The sequence below is a fragment of the Petaurus breviceps genome, unplaced genomic scaffold (assembly GCF_028583685.1).
Source record: "Petaurus breviceps papuanus isolate PSGF00001 unplaced genomic scaffold, PetGlider_PUasm1.0 176, whole genome shotgun sequence".
NCBI lineage: Eukaryota > Metazoa > Chordata > Mammalia > Diprotodontia > Petauridae > Petaurus > Petaurus breviceps.
The window spans coordinates 14063164-14080365 of NW_027185771.1; the positions used below are offsets into that span (position 1 = coordinate 14063164).

Genomic DNA, 17202 nt, shown 5'->3' on the forward strand with positions numbered 1-17202 from the left:
CCAATTTTTCCTCTACTTCTCTTATTTGATTTTCAAAATCCTTCTTGAGCTCCTCCATGGCCTGTAACCAATTCATATTTTTCTTGGAAGCTTTTGATGCAGGAGTTCTGACTTCATTGTCTTCCTCCTGTTCCATGCTTTGATAATTTTTGTCCCCAAAAAAGGATTCTATGGTCTGTTTGTGCTTCCCCTGCTTTCTCATATTGCCAGTCAATTACTTGACTTTTGAGCTCTTTGTCACAGTAGAACTCTGCTTCCAGAGAGGAGAGCTTTGTCCAAAATTGCTGGGGTTTTTGCAAATGTTTTCAGAGGTCTAAGGAGGGCACCCTCTCTACAGATACCACACTGGTATACTGGCATTTCTTACCCCAGGACCACCGCCCAAGAAAGTGACCCAGATCCAAGCAGGTCAAAGCAAGAGTGATTACATTCTGAATGGTCACCTGGTCCCCCTACCATCTATAGGCCAGAAGCTCCTGAGGCAGCCACAAAGTAGCCACTGTGCCTACACTACTTCTCGCCCCAGGGGTAGGGGCCAGACCATGCCCTTCCTTTCCAACAGAGTTCCAGGACTGACCTTTTGCTTTCTTTTTAGTGTTTCTGGGTTGAAAAATCTGGAAACCACTATAGCTATTGGTGATTCACTCTCCTGATGTCTGCTCTGGCCGATGCTGTCTCCCTGGAGCCAAAACCACATGACTCATGTGGGACTGCGCTCAGCTCCTAGTGCTCTGTGATAAACCCTTCCTGTCAGCCTGCCAGACTATCTTTAGTGGGAGATCTGTTTCTCTCTGTCACTTTGTGGGTTCTGTAGCTCTAAAATTTGTTTAGAGTCATATTTTATAGGTATTTGAGCTGGTAGTCGGGGGAGGTCATGGCATTTCCTGTTTCTACTCTACCATCTTGGCTCCATCCCTCCCCCAATTCAAATCTTACCCCTAATACTAATAAGCTGTGTGACCCTGGGAAAGTAACTTAACTTCTGCCTGCCTCAATTTTCTTATCTGTAAAAAGAAGTACAATAAAAGCATTTCCCTGGGTTGTTGTGAGGATGAGATAACTTAAAATAGCACTTAATTTTTTTTTCCAATTACATGTCAAGAAATTTTTTAACATTCTTTTTTTTTCAAGATTTTTAATTCCAAATCTTTTTCCCTCCCTCCCAACCCTCTCCTCTTCCAAAAATGGTAGGTAATTTTATATAGGTTTTTCATGTGCTCTCATGTAAAACATTTCCATTATTAGTCACAGTTGTGAAAGAATAAACAAATCAAAAAGGAAAAAAAAACCATGAAAAATAATTTATAAAGTAAGTGAAAAAATATGTTCTTACCTGCTTTGAGTCCACATTGGATGTGGATGACATTTTTCCTAGTGAGTCCTTTGTACATGTCTTATATCATTATGTTGCTGAGAAGGGTGGAGTCATTCATAGTTGATCATCACATAATGTTGCTGATTCTGTTGTGTATAATGTTTTCCATGTATCCATTCATACAAGTCTTTCCAGATTTTTCTGAAATCTACCTGCTTATAATTTCTTATTGCATAGTAGTATTCCATTACATTCATATACCATAGCTTGTCCAGCCATTCCCCAGTTGATGGGTATCCCTTCATTTTCCAATATTTTGCCACCATGAAAAGGGCTGCTATAAATATTTTTGTGCATGTAGATCTTTTCCCTTTTTATGATCTCATAGGGATATAGCCCTAGTGGTGGTATTGCTGGATCAAAGGGTATCAGTTACCCTTTGGGCATAATTCCAAATTGCTCTCCAGAATGGTGGATCAGTTCACAACTCCAACAGTGCATTAGTGTCCCAATTTTCCCACATTCTCTCCAACATTTATCATTTTCCTTTTCTGTTATATTAACCATTCTGATAGGTGGGAGGTGGTACCTCGGAGTTGTTTTAATTTGCATTTCTCTAACCAAAAGTGATTTAGAGCACTTCTTCATATGCCTATAGATAGCTTTATAAAAACTGCCTGTTCATATCCTTTGTCCATTTATCAATTGGGGAACGACTTTGTATAAATTTGACTCAGCTGTCTCGGTATTCGAGAAATGAGATCTTTATCAGAGACATTTGCTGTAAAGATTGTTTTGAGCTTTCTGCTTTCCTTTTAATCTTGGGTACATTGGTTTTGTGTGTACAAAATATTTTTTAATTTAATGTAATCAAAATTATCTATTTTTCATTTCGTAATGTGCTCTATCTCTTGTTTGGTCATTAATTCTTCCCTTTTCCATAGATCTGACAGGTAGGCTATTCCTTGCTCTTCTAATTTACTTACAATGTCACCCTTTTTGTCTAAATCATGTGCCCATTTTGACTTTATCTTGTTATGCAGTGTGAGATGTTAGTCTATACCTAGTTTGCGTCCAGTTTTCCCAGCAGTTTTTGTCAAATAGTGAGTTTATCCCAAAGGATGGGGTCTTTGGCTTTAATAAACACTAAGTTACTATGATCATTGACTACTATGTCTTGTGTACCTAATCTATACCACTGATCCACCACTCTGTTTCTTAGCCAGTACCAGATAGCTTTGATGATTTTTGCTTTATAATATAGTTCTAGATCTGGTATGGCTAATCTACCTTCCTTTGTATATTTTTTTCATTTACTTCCCTTGATATTCTTGACCTTTTGCTCTTGCAGATGAATTTTGTTGTTACTATTTGTAGGTCTATCAAGTAACTTTTTGGTAGTTCGGCATGGTACTAAATAAGTTAGGTTAGGCAGAATTGTCATTTTTATGATACCAATTTGTCCTACCCATGAGCAATTGATATTTTTCCAGTTGTTTAGATCTGACTTTATTTGTGTGATGAATAGTTTGTAATTGTGTTCATATAATTCCTGGATTTGTCTTGGCAGGGAGACTCCCAAATATTTTATATTTTTACAGCTATTTTAAATGAAATTTCTCTTTCTATGTCTTGTTGCTGAGCTTTGTTGGTAATATAAAGAAATGCTGATTTATATGGGTTTATCTTATATCCTGCAACTTCACTAAAGTTGTTAATTATTTCAAGTAGTTTTTAGTTGTTCTCTAGGGTTCTCCATATATACCATCATATCATTTGCAAAGAGTGATAATTTTGTTTTCTCATTGCCTATTCTAATTCCTTCAATTTCTTTTAATTCTCTTACTACTATAGCTAACATATCTAGTATCTATATTGAATAATGGTGATAATAGACATCCTTGATTCACTCATGATCTTATTAGGAAGGCTTCTGGATTATCCCCATTATAGATAATGCTTGCTGATGGTTTTAGATAGATACTGCTTATCATTTTAAGGAACACTTCTTTTACTCTTATGCTCTCTAGTGTTTATAATTAAGGAATAGGTGCTGTATTTTGTCAAAAGCTTTTTTGGTATGTAATCAGATTATTACATTATTTCTGTTGATTTTGTTATTGATATGGTCAATTATGTTGATAGTTTTCCTAATATTGAACCAACCTTTCATTTCTGATATAAATCCCAAGTGGTCATAGTGTATAATCCCTGTGATATATTGCTGTAGTTGCCTTGCTAGTATTTTGTTCAAAATATTTGCATCAATATTCATTAGGGAAATTGGTCTGTAATTTTCTTTCTCTGTTTTAGCTCTTTCTGCTTTAGGTGTTACCACTATATTTGTATCATAAAAGGAGTTAGAATCCTTCACCTATTTTTTTCAAATGATTTATATAGTATTGGAATTAATTGTTCTTTAAATATTTGGGAGAATTCACTTGTGAACCCATCTGGCCCTGGGAATTTTTTCCTAATGAGTTCATTAGTGATTTGTTCAATTTCTTTTTCTAAGATGAAGTTATTTTTTGTGTTAGTATCTGAGACTGGATTTGAACTCAGATCCTCCTGACTCCCAGGCCAGTGCTCTATTCACTATACCACCTAGCCACCCCCACCCTTTTCATTTTTGACACTGGGTATTTGGTTTTCTTCTTTTTAAAATCAAATTAACCAATGACTTATCTATCTTATTGGTTTTTTCATAAAACCAACTCCTAGATTTATTTATTAGCTATTTATTAATAGTTTTGGGGTTACTTTTTAAAACTTTCATTCTTATTAATCTTACCTTTGATTTTCAGGACTTCCAATTTGGTGCTCAATTAGGGATTTTTCATTTGTTCTTTTTCTAGCTCTTTTTAGTTGCATGTCCAATTCATCGATCTATTCTTTTTTCCATTTTGTTGATATAAGAATTTAGAGAAATAAAATTTCCTCCAAGTCCTGCTTTGGTTGCAACCCACAAATTTTGTATGCCGTCTCATTGTTGTCATTCTGTTTAATGAAATTATTGACTTTTTCTATGATTTTTCTTTGACCCACTTATTATTTAGGATTAGATTATTTAGTTTCCAATTAATTTTTATTTTATCTTTCCATTGCCTTTTGTTGAATGGAATACATTTACTATTTATGCCTTTTTATATTTGATTTTGAGGTTTGTATGCCCTATTACATGGTCATTTTTTGTGTGTAGGTGCTATGTGCTGATGAGAAAAATGTATATTCCTTTCTGTTCCCATTCAGTTTTCTCCAAAGTCTATCAATAGTCTGTCATATCTAACTTTTCTAATATTCTACTTACCTCCTTAGTTTCTTTCTTGTTTATGTTTTTGGTTGGGTTTATCGAGTTCTATAATGTCAAGCACAGAAGTAGTTCACACCTTGTTTTAGCTATTGAATTAACACCTTGTTTCAGTTCAAGTTTCTTTTGAGCCTTGTATCAAGTCTGTTAAAAAATAGAACATGTGAACCCCAAAACTTGTGAACCCTAGAACTTAAGAACTCCTTCAATAGGAAGGGGAGGAGCTAATGACCATATATAAGGAGAAGCCCAGGCTAGAGACAGCAGAACTGAGAAGAGGAATCTTGTAGTGGCAGAGTCAAGAAGGAGAAAACTTGTGGTATCTTGGCACTCTGTTTGTCTGCTCTGTGTTGATGTTTGTTTGTTATACTTTGTACAGAAGCCCTGGGACCTTACTGGAAGCCCTGAAAGAGGATTTTCTGGTTGTATGTTTACAGAAGTCTTGAAGGAGGGTTTTGGAGGTCCTGGGACTTTACTGATGATTTATGCTGATCTCTTGGACCTTGTTGTGAGTCTTTGTTGATTTCTATGTTGATGATTTGTGATGACCTCTTGAACCTTGTTGGTGGGTCTGAGTTGATTTCACAGGCAGATAGTGAATTGATGATGGTACCAGCAATGTGCATGAATATTATTGTGGCTCTGTCAAGCTTTGTCTTCCAAGAAACAGGAACTGTGAAGGACTTGAGGTGGAATGGACACTGAATTTTAATATGGAATGGAAACTGGATGAAGAACTGGACAAGGAACTGGAAGCTGCCTGTCTTTGAACCCAGGTGACAGTTGGAGCTGGGACCATGAAAAAGGAACCATGGAAGCTGAGAGCCAGCCTCAAGTCAATCTGAAAGAAGACTTTACTTGGATACTGTGTACTGACTGAGAAGGTTATGATTTACTGTGTTCTAGGGATAGAGAACTTTGACTTTAGTACTTTGTGATTGAATTAAGAATTTTGTGATTGACTAAATGATTGAGTTGTACTTTGTTGTACAAAGTTTGTACTTTGTTAAAAACTATGTGGCCACTTTGGTGAAAACTATGGCCATTATAGTGATAAGTTGTTGAGTTGTAACATGGTGAATTCTGTATTTTGATTTTCTGTGATAAATTGTAACATTGTGAATGCTCTATCTTGATTTTCTGTGAATGTTTTGCTCTGATTTGTTATTGAATAAATAGAGAGCTCACTATACTATGTGATCAGAACCTTAAAAGCTGTTCACAGCAGCAGTCCTCTGGAAAGCTGCTCGTGCGTGGATTTACAGTTCTGAGAGGGAACAGTTGAGGTTTCCCACTAATATTTGCTCGTCTATTTCTTCCTGTAATTCACTTAACTTCTCCTTTAAAGATTTGGATGCTATGAAACTTGGTGCATATGTGTGTAGTATTGATATTGCTTCATTGTCTAAGGTGTCTTTTAGCAAGGTGTAGTTTCTTTCCTTTTCTCTTTTAATTATGTCTATTTTTGCTTCTACTTTGAGATCAGGATTGCTACTCCTGATTTTTTTTACATGAGCTCAAGCATAATAGATTCTGCTCCAGTCCCTTACCTTTATTCTATGTGTCTCTCTCCTTCAAGTGTGTTTCTTGTAAGCATCATGTTGTAGGATTCTAGTTTTTGATCATTCTACTATCTGCTTCTATTTTATAGGAGAGTTCATTCCATTCACATTCAGTTATGATTACTTCCTGTGTATTTCCCTCCATTCTATTCTTCCTCCTGTTTGTCCTTTCTCCTTTCACCTTTTCCTTCCTTACTAGTGTTTTGCTTCTGTCTACCACTCCCCGTGATTTGCTCTGCATTCTGTCAGTCCTCACCTCCCTTTACTTAATCTGCTCCCCTCACATTTCCCTGTCAGGTAAGATAGATTTCTATATTCAACTGATTGTTTATATTATTCCCTTTTTTGAGCTAATACTGATGAGAGTAAGGTTCAAACAATGCCCATTCACCCCATCTATCCTTCCTCCTGTAATAGGTCTTTTGTGCCACTTCATGTGAAATGATTTACTCCATTCTACTTGTCCCTTCCTTTTGCACCCAGTATACTTACTTCTTATCCCTTAATTATTTTTTAATGTTACTCCCTCAAATTCGCCTTAAACCCATACCCTCTGTCTATGTATATTCCTTCTAACTGTACTATTAGTGATATAGTTTTTAGGAATTACAAGTATAATTTTCCCATGTAGGTATGTAAATAGGTTAGCTCTATTGAATTCCTTATGTTTTCTTTTCCATTTTTACCCATTTAGGCTTTTCTTGGGTATTGATATTGAAGATCAAATTTTTGGTTTAATTCTAGTCTTTTCCTTATGAAAGCTTGAAATCCTTCTATTTCATTGAATGACCATTTTTTTCCCTTGTATTTTGCTTAATTTTTCTGGGTAAGTGATTCTTGGTTTTAGCTCTAGCTTCATTACCTTCCAGAACATCATTTTCTCAGATCTTTTAATGTAGCAGCTGCCAAGTCCTGTGTAGTCCTGATTGTGGTTCCCTGATATTTGAATTGTTTCTTTCTGGCCACTTGTAATATTTTCTTCCTTGACCTGATAGTTCTGAAATTTGGCTATAACATTCTGATCAGGGGATTCTTTCAATGCATATTTTGCCCACTTTCCAGGCCATCAGGACAGTTTTCTTTGATAATTTCTTTAAAGATGCTGTCCAGATCCTCCTTTTGATTACGACTTTCAGGTAGTCCGGTGATTCTGACATTGTCTTTCCTGAATTTTCTGTTTTCCCCATGAGGTATTTTACATTTTCTTCCTTTTCTTTTTCATTCTTTTGATTTTGTTTGAATGATTCATGATGTCTCATAGAGTCATTAGCTCCCACTTTCCCAATTTTAACTTTTAAGGTATTGTTTTCTTCGATTAGCTTTTGTACTTTCTTTTCCATTTGGCCAATTGTACTCTTTAAGGAGACATTTTCTTCAGTGGGTTTTTGTATCTCCTTTTCCATTTGGGCAGTTCTACTTTTTAAACAGTTGTTTTCTTTTTCCAAGAAGCTGACTCTTTTTTTTTTTTCATAATTCTCTTGCGTCACTCTCATTTCTCTTCCCGGTTTGTCTTTTACTTGTCTTAGATCATTTTAAAGTTCCTTTTTGAGCTTCTCCATGAATTCTTTATGGACTTGAGAGCACTTCCCATGTTTCTTTGGGGTTTTGCCCAGAGGTGTTTTGACATTGTTATCCTCTTCTGAGTTGGTGTCTTGATTTTCCCTGTCACCATAGTAACTTTCTATGGTCAGATTCTTTTTTGTTGTTTTTTGCTCATCTTTTTTTTTGACCTTTTTCCTTTCTTTTAAATTTGAGCTCTGCTCCTGGAGTGGAAGTTTTCTTGTTTCTCTGTTTCTTGTGCCGGGGGTTCTAGGCCCTAACTGTTTACCTGGTGCTGTATTGATGTTGCCCTGAGGCCCACTTGGGACCCTCATGTCTGGTGCTGTGCTAAGGGGGTAGGGTAGGGGTAGCTGGTGCTGCTGGAGGCTGTAGGGGTCTGGCAGCTTACCTGGTGCTGAGTCTGGGGCCTAGTGGTGGTGTCTGGCATGTGCTGAGGCTGATGGGGTGTTTCTGTGTTTTCCTAGGGCTACACTGGAGCATGTGTTGGTATTGTGGGGCCTGGTGCTGGTGGCTGCCTGTTTACTTAGGCACCCAGAGGGTTTCTGTCTACTGTTTGCCTGGGGCTGAAGTATGTTGAGTCTGGTGGCTGGAGTCTGTTTGCCTGAGGCTTTGCTGAAGCATGGGGCAGTTCTCAGAATTGGAGCCTGCCCATTCTCCTGTCTATGCCAAGGTACATGGGGGGCTCCTGGTGTTGTCATTTGCCTGTTCTACTACACTGGGGCTCGGGATCTCCCACTTGGTTTGCAGAGGTGGGACTTCCTGCTGGCTTTCTGGGATGCTTCCTGTACTGGACTGTGCTCCCCTTTTACTTGAGTAAGATAGACCTTTCCTGTCAATCTTCCAAATTTCTTGGGCTCAAAGATTGTTTCACCCCATCTTTTTCTTGGTTTTGCTCTTCTAGTATTTGTTTTATGGTTGTTTGAAGGTAAATATGGGAGAGTTATGGTGATTTACTGCTTAGTCCACCATGTTGGATCTCTTTTTTTCATGAGATAACATTTATAAAGTGTTTTGCAAACTTTAAGGTGCTTTAAAAAGTTCTAACTCTTCTTAGCCCATGAGACTGTGAGATCCTTGAAGATAGGGACTGTCTTTTCTCTCTTTTTTTTTATTTACAGTGCCTGTTGACTGACTGACTGAACCTTAAGGCACCATCTTTGTTGCTGACCCCCAATAGCCTAGTGGAAAGGATGCTGTATCTGTAACCAGAGGACCTGCATTCTAATCTAGGCTCTACCCCTTGCTACCTGGGCAATCCAGAGGAAGTCACCTCCCTCTTTAAGTTTCCATCTCCTCATCTGTAGAATGAGGAGAGTTAGACCAGATGATCTGTAAGTCCTTTGCAGCTCTACATTTTTGCCTATGCCACAGTTCATCTAGCTTTCTTTTCCCTCCATCCCTGTCCCCCGCATCCCCCCCCCCACCTACTCTACATATGGAGAACTCAGTCATAAGCAAGGAGATGGTGTTTGGGGACCAGTGGGATATCTGAAGATGGTGAGAAAAGTGAGACCTTCTGACTTGTATCTAAAGGCTCTGATTTGGCTCTTGGGAGTTGAACCATGGAAAGGGCCAGCAAACTCGTGCAAGCAAGAAAGCAGATGTGGAATCATGGAAAGAGACTGGGTCTTGGAGTCAGAAGACCTCAGAAGTACGTTGGCAAGTGCTATGATTCTGGAGTCAGAGAACATGAGTTAGATCCCACTTCTGGGCTTACTCTGTGTGGCCTTGGCCAAGTTGCTTCTCCCTGAGTCTGTTTTCTCATCTATAAAATTAAGGGGTTGGACTAGTTGACTGCTGGGGTGCCCTTCTAGCTCTGAGACAGTCTGGCAGAGAGTCTTTTCCCTCTTCCCAGGTGCTGGGGCTTAGACCTGGCTGGCTGGTTGGGCTATGGAGAGGGTGGGGCCCCCAGAGTCTGATAAGTCTGCTTGCTGCTGATTTGCCCCTTTGCTCAGGCTGGGGCTCAGCAGGTTTCCTTTCTGAGGAAAGGTCACAGACCCCCCTCTAATGCCAAAGAGAGCTGGGATATCAAAGCTTCTGTCAAAAATGAAGAGATTTTCCCATTGGCTGGAATTTCACACCCCAATGGCCAATTTCTAAGTCATGCAAGCTAATGATTTCTGAATCCCTCTGTAAGCAGCTAATGACCAGCTAACAGGCAGGGACTGGGAAGTGGCCCCAAGTACTTGCAGGGCTGAGAGATAATGGAGATGACAGCTACAATTTGCTGCCCCCCCCAAGCCAAGTCTCTTTATTCTCACTGTGATCAGGAGGTCAGATATCTGGGAAATAGAAAATAAATTAGGATCCATTATTCAACTCTAGAGATAGGGTTAACGTACATTACTTAAACGTGTGTGTTAGGAGAGAAAAGACTTGAAGCTAAACTAAATCCAGCAATATTGAATTGCTTGATCAAGCCATAAATGGTGGACAAAGGACCACACTGAGGTGGAGCAGGAACAGAAAGCCCAAGGGTCAGAAGACAGAACTCCTGCTTTCTGGATTTCCACATCCAAGTCTGGACGGAGGTTCTGGCTGGAACTCTCATTCCCAGTGGACACTGGGAGATGAATCAGTAAGGCAGTGGGTTAGTCGGTCAGTTATTCAGTGAAGGTTCTTGGAGAGTCTTGCATAAGGAATTAGATGACCCTGCTGCAAGGAGTTCAGAAGTGCTAAGAACAGGGGGCAGCTAGGTGGTACAGAGAATAGAGCACTAGCTCTGGAGTCAGGAGGGTCTGAGTTCAAATCTGACCTCAGATACAATAAAAAAAAACTAGCCATGTGACCTTGGACAAGTCACTTAACCCCAATTGCCCTACCTCCCCCCCTCCAAAAAGAAAAAAAAAGTGGTAAGAACTCAGGATATCACTCCAGTTAAATTGAATTCAACAAATCCTTATTAAATACTTGCTGTATACAAGGCACTGTGGTAGATGCTTGGAGTTTAAAGACAAAATGAACAGTCCCTAATCTCAAGATCATCTATTCTTCTGGTAAATATGTACACAGATAAATAAATAGAGGATACGTGGTTCTTTTGCCTCAGTCACTTTTGGGTAATTTTGGATGACTCTGCTTGTGGTGTCTGGTGTGTGGCAAGGGGAAAGGTATTAGGGTCTCCTCCCCCTGAGGCCATGTGCTCCTGAGAAATGGTTCTGCCATCTTGGTCTTTTCCTTTGTTCTTTTTCTCTTAGGTAAAGAGAGCAGAGTCTTACATGATAAGGCTACTGTAGTGTCTGGACATCCCATAATCTGGCTCCCAGTCCTGTTGTCACAGGCAGCCCAGCACTGATGTCCCCAGGAGTAAAAAGTGACCTTCTGGACCCAGGCCAACTGGAGGGAATGATGTAGGATTCAATCTGAATTTTGAGCCTACTGTCACAGAGATTGAGGTGGTAAAGTAACGAGTCCTCTCTTCCCCTCAAGCACTGGGGAAATGGGAGACATTTGTATACTTGCTTTTGCTGCATCTTTGAAGTAAATATGTCTTTGTAAAAAGCTAAAGACAATGTTAGACCCAACAAAATAATTACCAAGTGCTTTCCAGAGGGGAGAAGGCATAACAACTGGGAAGGAGAAAGTAGGAAAGGTCTGGTGGTGTTACCTGGAGCTGTCTTAAAGGAATTCCCAAAGGTGACCACCTGTGCAAAGTCACGGAGGTAGGAGATGGAAATTTGAGGTATGAGGAATAGTAAGCAGGCCCATGGTACTGGAACAGAAAACAGCTTCAAGGGAATATGTGAGATAAGCCTGGAAAGGTAGATGGGAACCAGATTGTGGAGGGCCTTAAATGCCAGGCTTGAGTCAGAGGATTTGGGACTAAATCTCAGCTCTGTGGCTACTCACATATTACAGGTCAAATCATTGCATTTGTCTGGGCCTCAGTTTCCTCCTCTGTAAAATAAGTGGGTTGGACCAGATGACTTCCTTTTTTTTTTTTTTTGGAGAGGGGAAGGCAGGGCAATTGGGGTTAAGTGACTTGCCCAAGGTCACATAACTAGTAAGTGTTAAGTTTCTGAGGTGGGATTTGAACTCAGGTCCTCCTGACTCCAGGGCCAGTGCTCTTATTCACTGTACCACCTAGCCACCCCTGGACCAGATGACTTCTAAGTGCTCTGAAACCAAAGTAAGGGAAATAAGAAAGATGCACATAAAACCATCAGAAAGGATGGAAAACAATGTAGAATTCCATAGAATTCAGGCTAGACAGACTCATGTGGGCATGGTGTAGGAGGCAGGATTCGATGACCAAAGGCAGCAGGATGAGTTTTGGGGAACATACTGATTCAGGTTTGAATTAGAAAGAACCTGGGATAGAGGGACAGGTGAGCTCAGTTAAGAGGCAAAAGGTGGGGGAGGGTCAAGGGAAGGTTTGTAGGATTTAGATTTGGGAGGGCCCACAGAAATCATCTAAACTAGGGGTTCTTCACCTTTTTTTGTGCCATGGTCCCCTTTGGGAAGTGGTTGGACCCCCTTCTCAGAATCATGCTTCCAAATGTATAAAATAGAAGAAAGCACATAAGACTACAAAGAAAAGTAATTATATTGAAATACAATTATAAAAAAATTTTTTTGAGCTCCAAGTTAAGAATTCCTGAAGTCCAAGTTTGTCATTTTATAGATGGGGAAGTTAATTTGTGTGAGGCTATGTTACCTTTGACAAGGGCTTTGAAAGCAGGAGCTGGTGTTCTTTCTGCTTCAACATATAATGTTGCTTCATGCTGCAAGGCAACAAGAGTGCCAGGAAGAATGGGACCTGGAGGCCACTGGCCCTCTTTGTGGAGTCTGGGTGAAGTGTTAGGGTGGGCAGCAAAGGTCAAAGTCCTTCAGTTTGATATCCAAGATGTGTGTGTGTGTGTGCATGTGTGTGTCTGTCTGTCTCCCTCTCTCCCCACATATTGAGAGGGAGAGAGACAGAGACACAGAGATAAATACTGCTCTCTGCCAGTATCTGCCCTGTAATCCTTCAGGGGTGGAACACTTTCACATGCTCACTCTTCAGGTCCTCCGAACATGGCAATATGGAGGGGGACAGAGAATTGGCAGTGAATTGAACCACTTAATTCTGGGGACTGGAAGTGCTCTACACTTCTGGAACTCTGTGAGTTCCTATATGGGAAAAAAAAGCCAAATTAACCAAAGAGGTCCTTTCCAATTACCATCCAAAGCCAGTCAGGGTTAAAGGACAAAGTATTGAATCCCCTTTGCTCAGACCTTCCTATTGGCTCTAAGAATATAATCCTTTTTAACCCTCCCAAGGCCAAAACAAGCTAAAATAAAAACTACTTTCTGAGAGCAGTCCCTGAATTGGAAGAAAACACACACACACACACACACACACACTCTTTCTCCACTTAAAAACTGAATTTGGGAGACTGGGAGGAGGAGGGATTGGATGAGGGAGATATTTGGAAGAGAGGTTATATAAAGGGTTGGAATTTGAGGCATACATCCATAGATGTATGGTACCTATAACCTAGAAAACATGGAAGTGTTTTGAAATGGATTGATCATTCATTACTGCTGAACTAGAAGAGTTAGAGGGGCTGGAGGTATGAAACAAGAGAGAGGAGAAAATGGGTAGGATGAGGTAGGAGAGGTCAGGGTAGAGCTGAGGGGGTGGCACGGGGGAATGGGGATGAGGAAAGGGGCAGAAGAAAGGTGCTGGGCTGAGGGGAGGGGTGGAGCCTGCCTCCGGTGTACTCTGTCAAACTCTCCTCAAGTGTCTCGGTGGTTGAGGGAAGTCAAGGTATATTACTTGGCTCCAACTGAAGCTGGACAGAGAAACTTTGTTCCCCCGGAGCCAGAGCAGATCTGAATTGATTCTTGGAGGAGAAGACCCACTGGAGCGAGAAGAGGGAAAGTTGGGAAAACTGGACTATTTCTTCCTTTTTTTAAATATGGAAGAAGTGAACAGAGAAAACGTTGGTCTGTTGAACAAGCCTTCACTGGATGCCAGGACACCAAGCTTATCCTCTGTTGGAGCTGTTTTTATTCTACTGAAATCAGCTCTGGGAGCCGGACTCCTAAACTTCTCATGGGCTTTCAGTCAAGCAGGTGGTATCACCCCTGCCCTAATCATGGAGCTGGTAAGTCCCCAGGAGCCTCGGTTTGGTTTCTATGAATTTTTAGGGAAGAAGCAGAAGAAATCCGTTTGAGTGTGATTTCTTTGCGGGGAAGGAAGAAGAAAGGGTTTGCAGAACAAATAATTTCAAGCAAGCTCAACAAATGTGTATAAAATTAGTGTTGTGAGATTGAATATTTTCCTTCCTTTTCCCCTCTGACTTCAGTGGTGGAGAAAACTTTCAGCAGCACAGTTTGGCGGTTACTCAGAATCTTAGAGACTTGCCTGGGGGTATTGAGAGGCTAAGTGACTAGTCCATGAGTGTAGTAACAGTAGAAAGGAGCACAGAGTCTGGGATCAGGAGACCTTCGTTCAGATAAGTTACTTAACCTTTCTGGTCCTCAGCTGCTTCATCTATTACAACGAGGGAGTCAGGTGATTAAGGGCATTTCCAGTTCTCAGTCTGAAACTATGACCCCTAGTCTTGAATCCAAGGCTGGCCCTCTCCACCCACTACACCATGCTGCCCCTCCTCTGTTAACAAAACTGAAAACCTTATTTTAAGACAAGATTTTAAATAAATAAATAAATCATACCAAAGGGATAAGTAATCAAGACCCCTTCAAGGTTAATGAGAGTCTATTGTCTCTGTCTCTGTGTGTCTGTCTCTCTATTATTCTGTCTCTGCTTCTCCCCCCCACCCCTATCTCTGTCTCTGTCTCTTTCTGTGTCTATTTTTCTGTATGTCTTTTCTCTCACTGTCTCTCTCTCTCTCTTTCTTCCCCCCATCTCTCTGTCTCTGTTTATGTGTATGTGCTCCTCTCACTCTCTCCTCCTCCCCCTCTTCTCTCTCTTCCTTCTCTCCGTCTTTCAATCTCCCTTCTTTGTCTCTCATTTTCTCTTTCCTTTCTGTCTCTTAGTCTCTGCCTCTCATAGTCTCTCTCTGTCTCTGTTTATGTGTGTGTATGTATGTGTCTGTCCCTCTCCTCTCCTCTCTGTCTCTCAGTTCTCTCTCCTCTTTCTCTTTGTAGGCAGGAGGGACCTAGGTTCAAATCCTAACTTTCATATCTCCTTGGCAAACGACCTCACATGTTTGGGAATAAGTACAATCCCAGTTATCACCAATATTGTGTGTATGCTGCTACTGAAATGGACAGTTTATAAAGCTGCTCTGTTGATATCATCTTCAAGATTTGATGGCTTTCCATCCTTTTGATTACTTTTTGTATCTTCTTGCCTCTTGAGGATGGGACTGTGCCCTTTCTTGTCTTTATATTTCCCATAGTAGGTGCTCCAGGAGAGCTGCTCACCAAGCCAGGCTAGAATTGGGAGCTGTTGGGCATAAGGCTATAATGAAACCACTGTAAGGACTACTGAGTTCTGGCTGGAGAGGGCAGAATCAGGTCCAATGAATAGAAGCTACATAGAAGCAAATTTAAGTTTGATGGCAAGGAATACTTTTTAACAAGCAGAACTGTCCAAAAATGGAATGAACCGCCTTGAGAGTGGGTGGACTTCTGTCCTCCCAGATCTTCATGGAGGCTAGAAGACCACTTGTAGAACAGAATATAGCAGAGATTCCTTTCCAATATGAGCAGGAATAGATGGCCACTGATGTCATTTCCAGCTCTCAAATTTTAGAAGTTTCCTCTCTTTTTTTCTTAAAAAATATTTGTTTTTAGTTTTTTATTTTTTAGTTATTTTAGTTATATTTAGTTATTTTAAAAGTTATTTAATTTTTTAGTTTTAAACATTCACTTCTATAAGATTTTGAGTTTTTCTCCCCCTCCCCATGATAGCATTCCATCTGATATAGGTATCAATTACATTAAACATATTTCCACATTATTCATGTTGTAAAGAAGAATTAGAACAAGGGAAAAACCATGAGAAAGAACAAACAAGCAAAAAACAAAGAGAGAAAATAGCCTGCTTCGATCTACAATTAGACACCATAGTTCTTTCTCTGGATGTGGATAGATAGCATTTTGCACCATGAGTTTTAGAACTTTCCTTTCTGTAGGGAAAAACAATATTATCTTGTAATGAGTTAACCTTTCCCGTGTGTTCATCTTATCTCTTCAATTAGATTTTAAGCTCTTTGAGGACAGGATTTCACATTTATTTGCATAAGAAATATAAATATCCCTCTTGGTTCAGGGCCATTTAAATGGTAGTGAATAAGCATTATTGGAGGTCTAATGGATTTATTTTTTCTTCCTGAGGAAAATAGAAAATTCCTTTGTTACTATTAGATTGTGAATATAAAGTTTATTAACTTGATGCTTCTGCATGTGATTTTTATTTGTCAATAAGGCTTCCCCCCTACCCCCACTGGGGTGTTGGGTAAAAAACATTTTTCTTGACAACTATAGGGTGGGTTGATGATGTCAGAAAAGACTGGAAATGAAAGTCTTGGTTGACTCAGGCTACTGAGAGGATGGCTGAGTATAAAGTCAAGTCACAATAATGTGATCTAGTATCACAGAAGCAAGATGCAGGAGTGATTGATTGCAAGAGGCTCCATGGGTTGGTAGTCTCCCACCTCCCTCCCCCTCCCCCTGCCCTCTGGCCCATGCCCCTTTACATTGGAAGTTGGAGGACCTGGGTCAGAATCTTAGCTAAACCACCTGTTACCTGAATGGTCTTGGAAAAATCACTTTTACCTCAGTTTCTTTATCTCCAAAATGGGAGTGTTGGGGTGTACCTCCTTGGTCCATGGGCAGATTTCAGGGGGGTCCATAAACTTAAGTGAGAAGAAATTACGTCTTTGTTTTTACTAACTTAACTGAAATGGAGCATTCCTTCAGTTACTTAAAAACATTATTCAGAGAAGGTCCATAGACTTCATCAGGCTGCCAAAAGGGTCTAGGACACAAAAAACAGCTCAGATCCTCTGGACCAAATGGTCTTCAAGGTAAGTCCTTTTAAAAAAAAGTAGAGTACCTATCATATGTGTAGGGTCCCATGTTAGGGTTGTGCGTTACTAAACATCCACTATGTGCCATGCACTATGCCCATGGGGTCGATGATAAAAAAAGGTTAAGAATTCCTGTTCTTTCTAGCTCAGACACCTCATTTTACAGGTGAGGAAACCAGACACCAGAGGAAAAGCAAGTGCTCATGGACTTTACAACCAACTTTGGAGGCAAGGAGACCATACCATTGGAATGGAGGAGGAAGTACCATTTAGATTATTGCACTTCTGCCTTTTTTCTTGGGCACCTCCACTGATAATGTACACCTTGAAAGCAAACCCCACCCCCCAGCCATGGCCCTTTTCTGCTTTTTATTTTAAAACCTTTCTATCAATATGGTTCAGTACCCTTGAGGTTATCTTTGCCTACTTTCATTCCTATAATTGTCTAAATTAAAAGGAATTTTGAGGTCA

General features: G+C 40.1%; 1 protein-coding gene across 1 annotated transcript in view; it reads left to right on the top strand.

Annotated features, from left to right (window-relative positions):
* Window positions 1-13520: 13520 nt before the first annotated feature.
* SLC38A8 (solute carrier family 38 member 8) overlaps window positions 13521-17202 on the top strand; it is a 28933-nt gene continuing 25251 nt past the window's right edge. Inside the window, exon 1 of the mRNA XM_069085925.1 lies at window positions 13521-13836. Coding sequence (XP_068942026.1) covers window positions 13648-13836 — 189 coding nt within the window. The 5' untranslated portion in view covers window positions 13521-13647. The remainder of the gene's footprint in view (window positions 13837-17202) is intronic.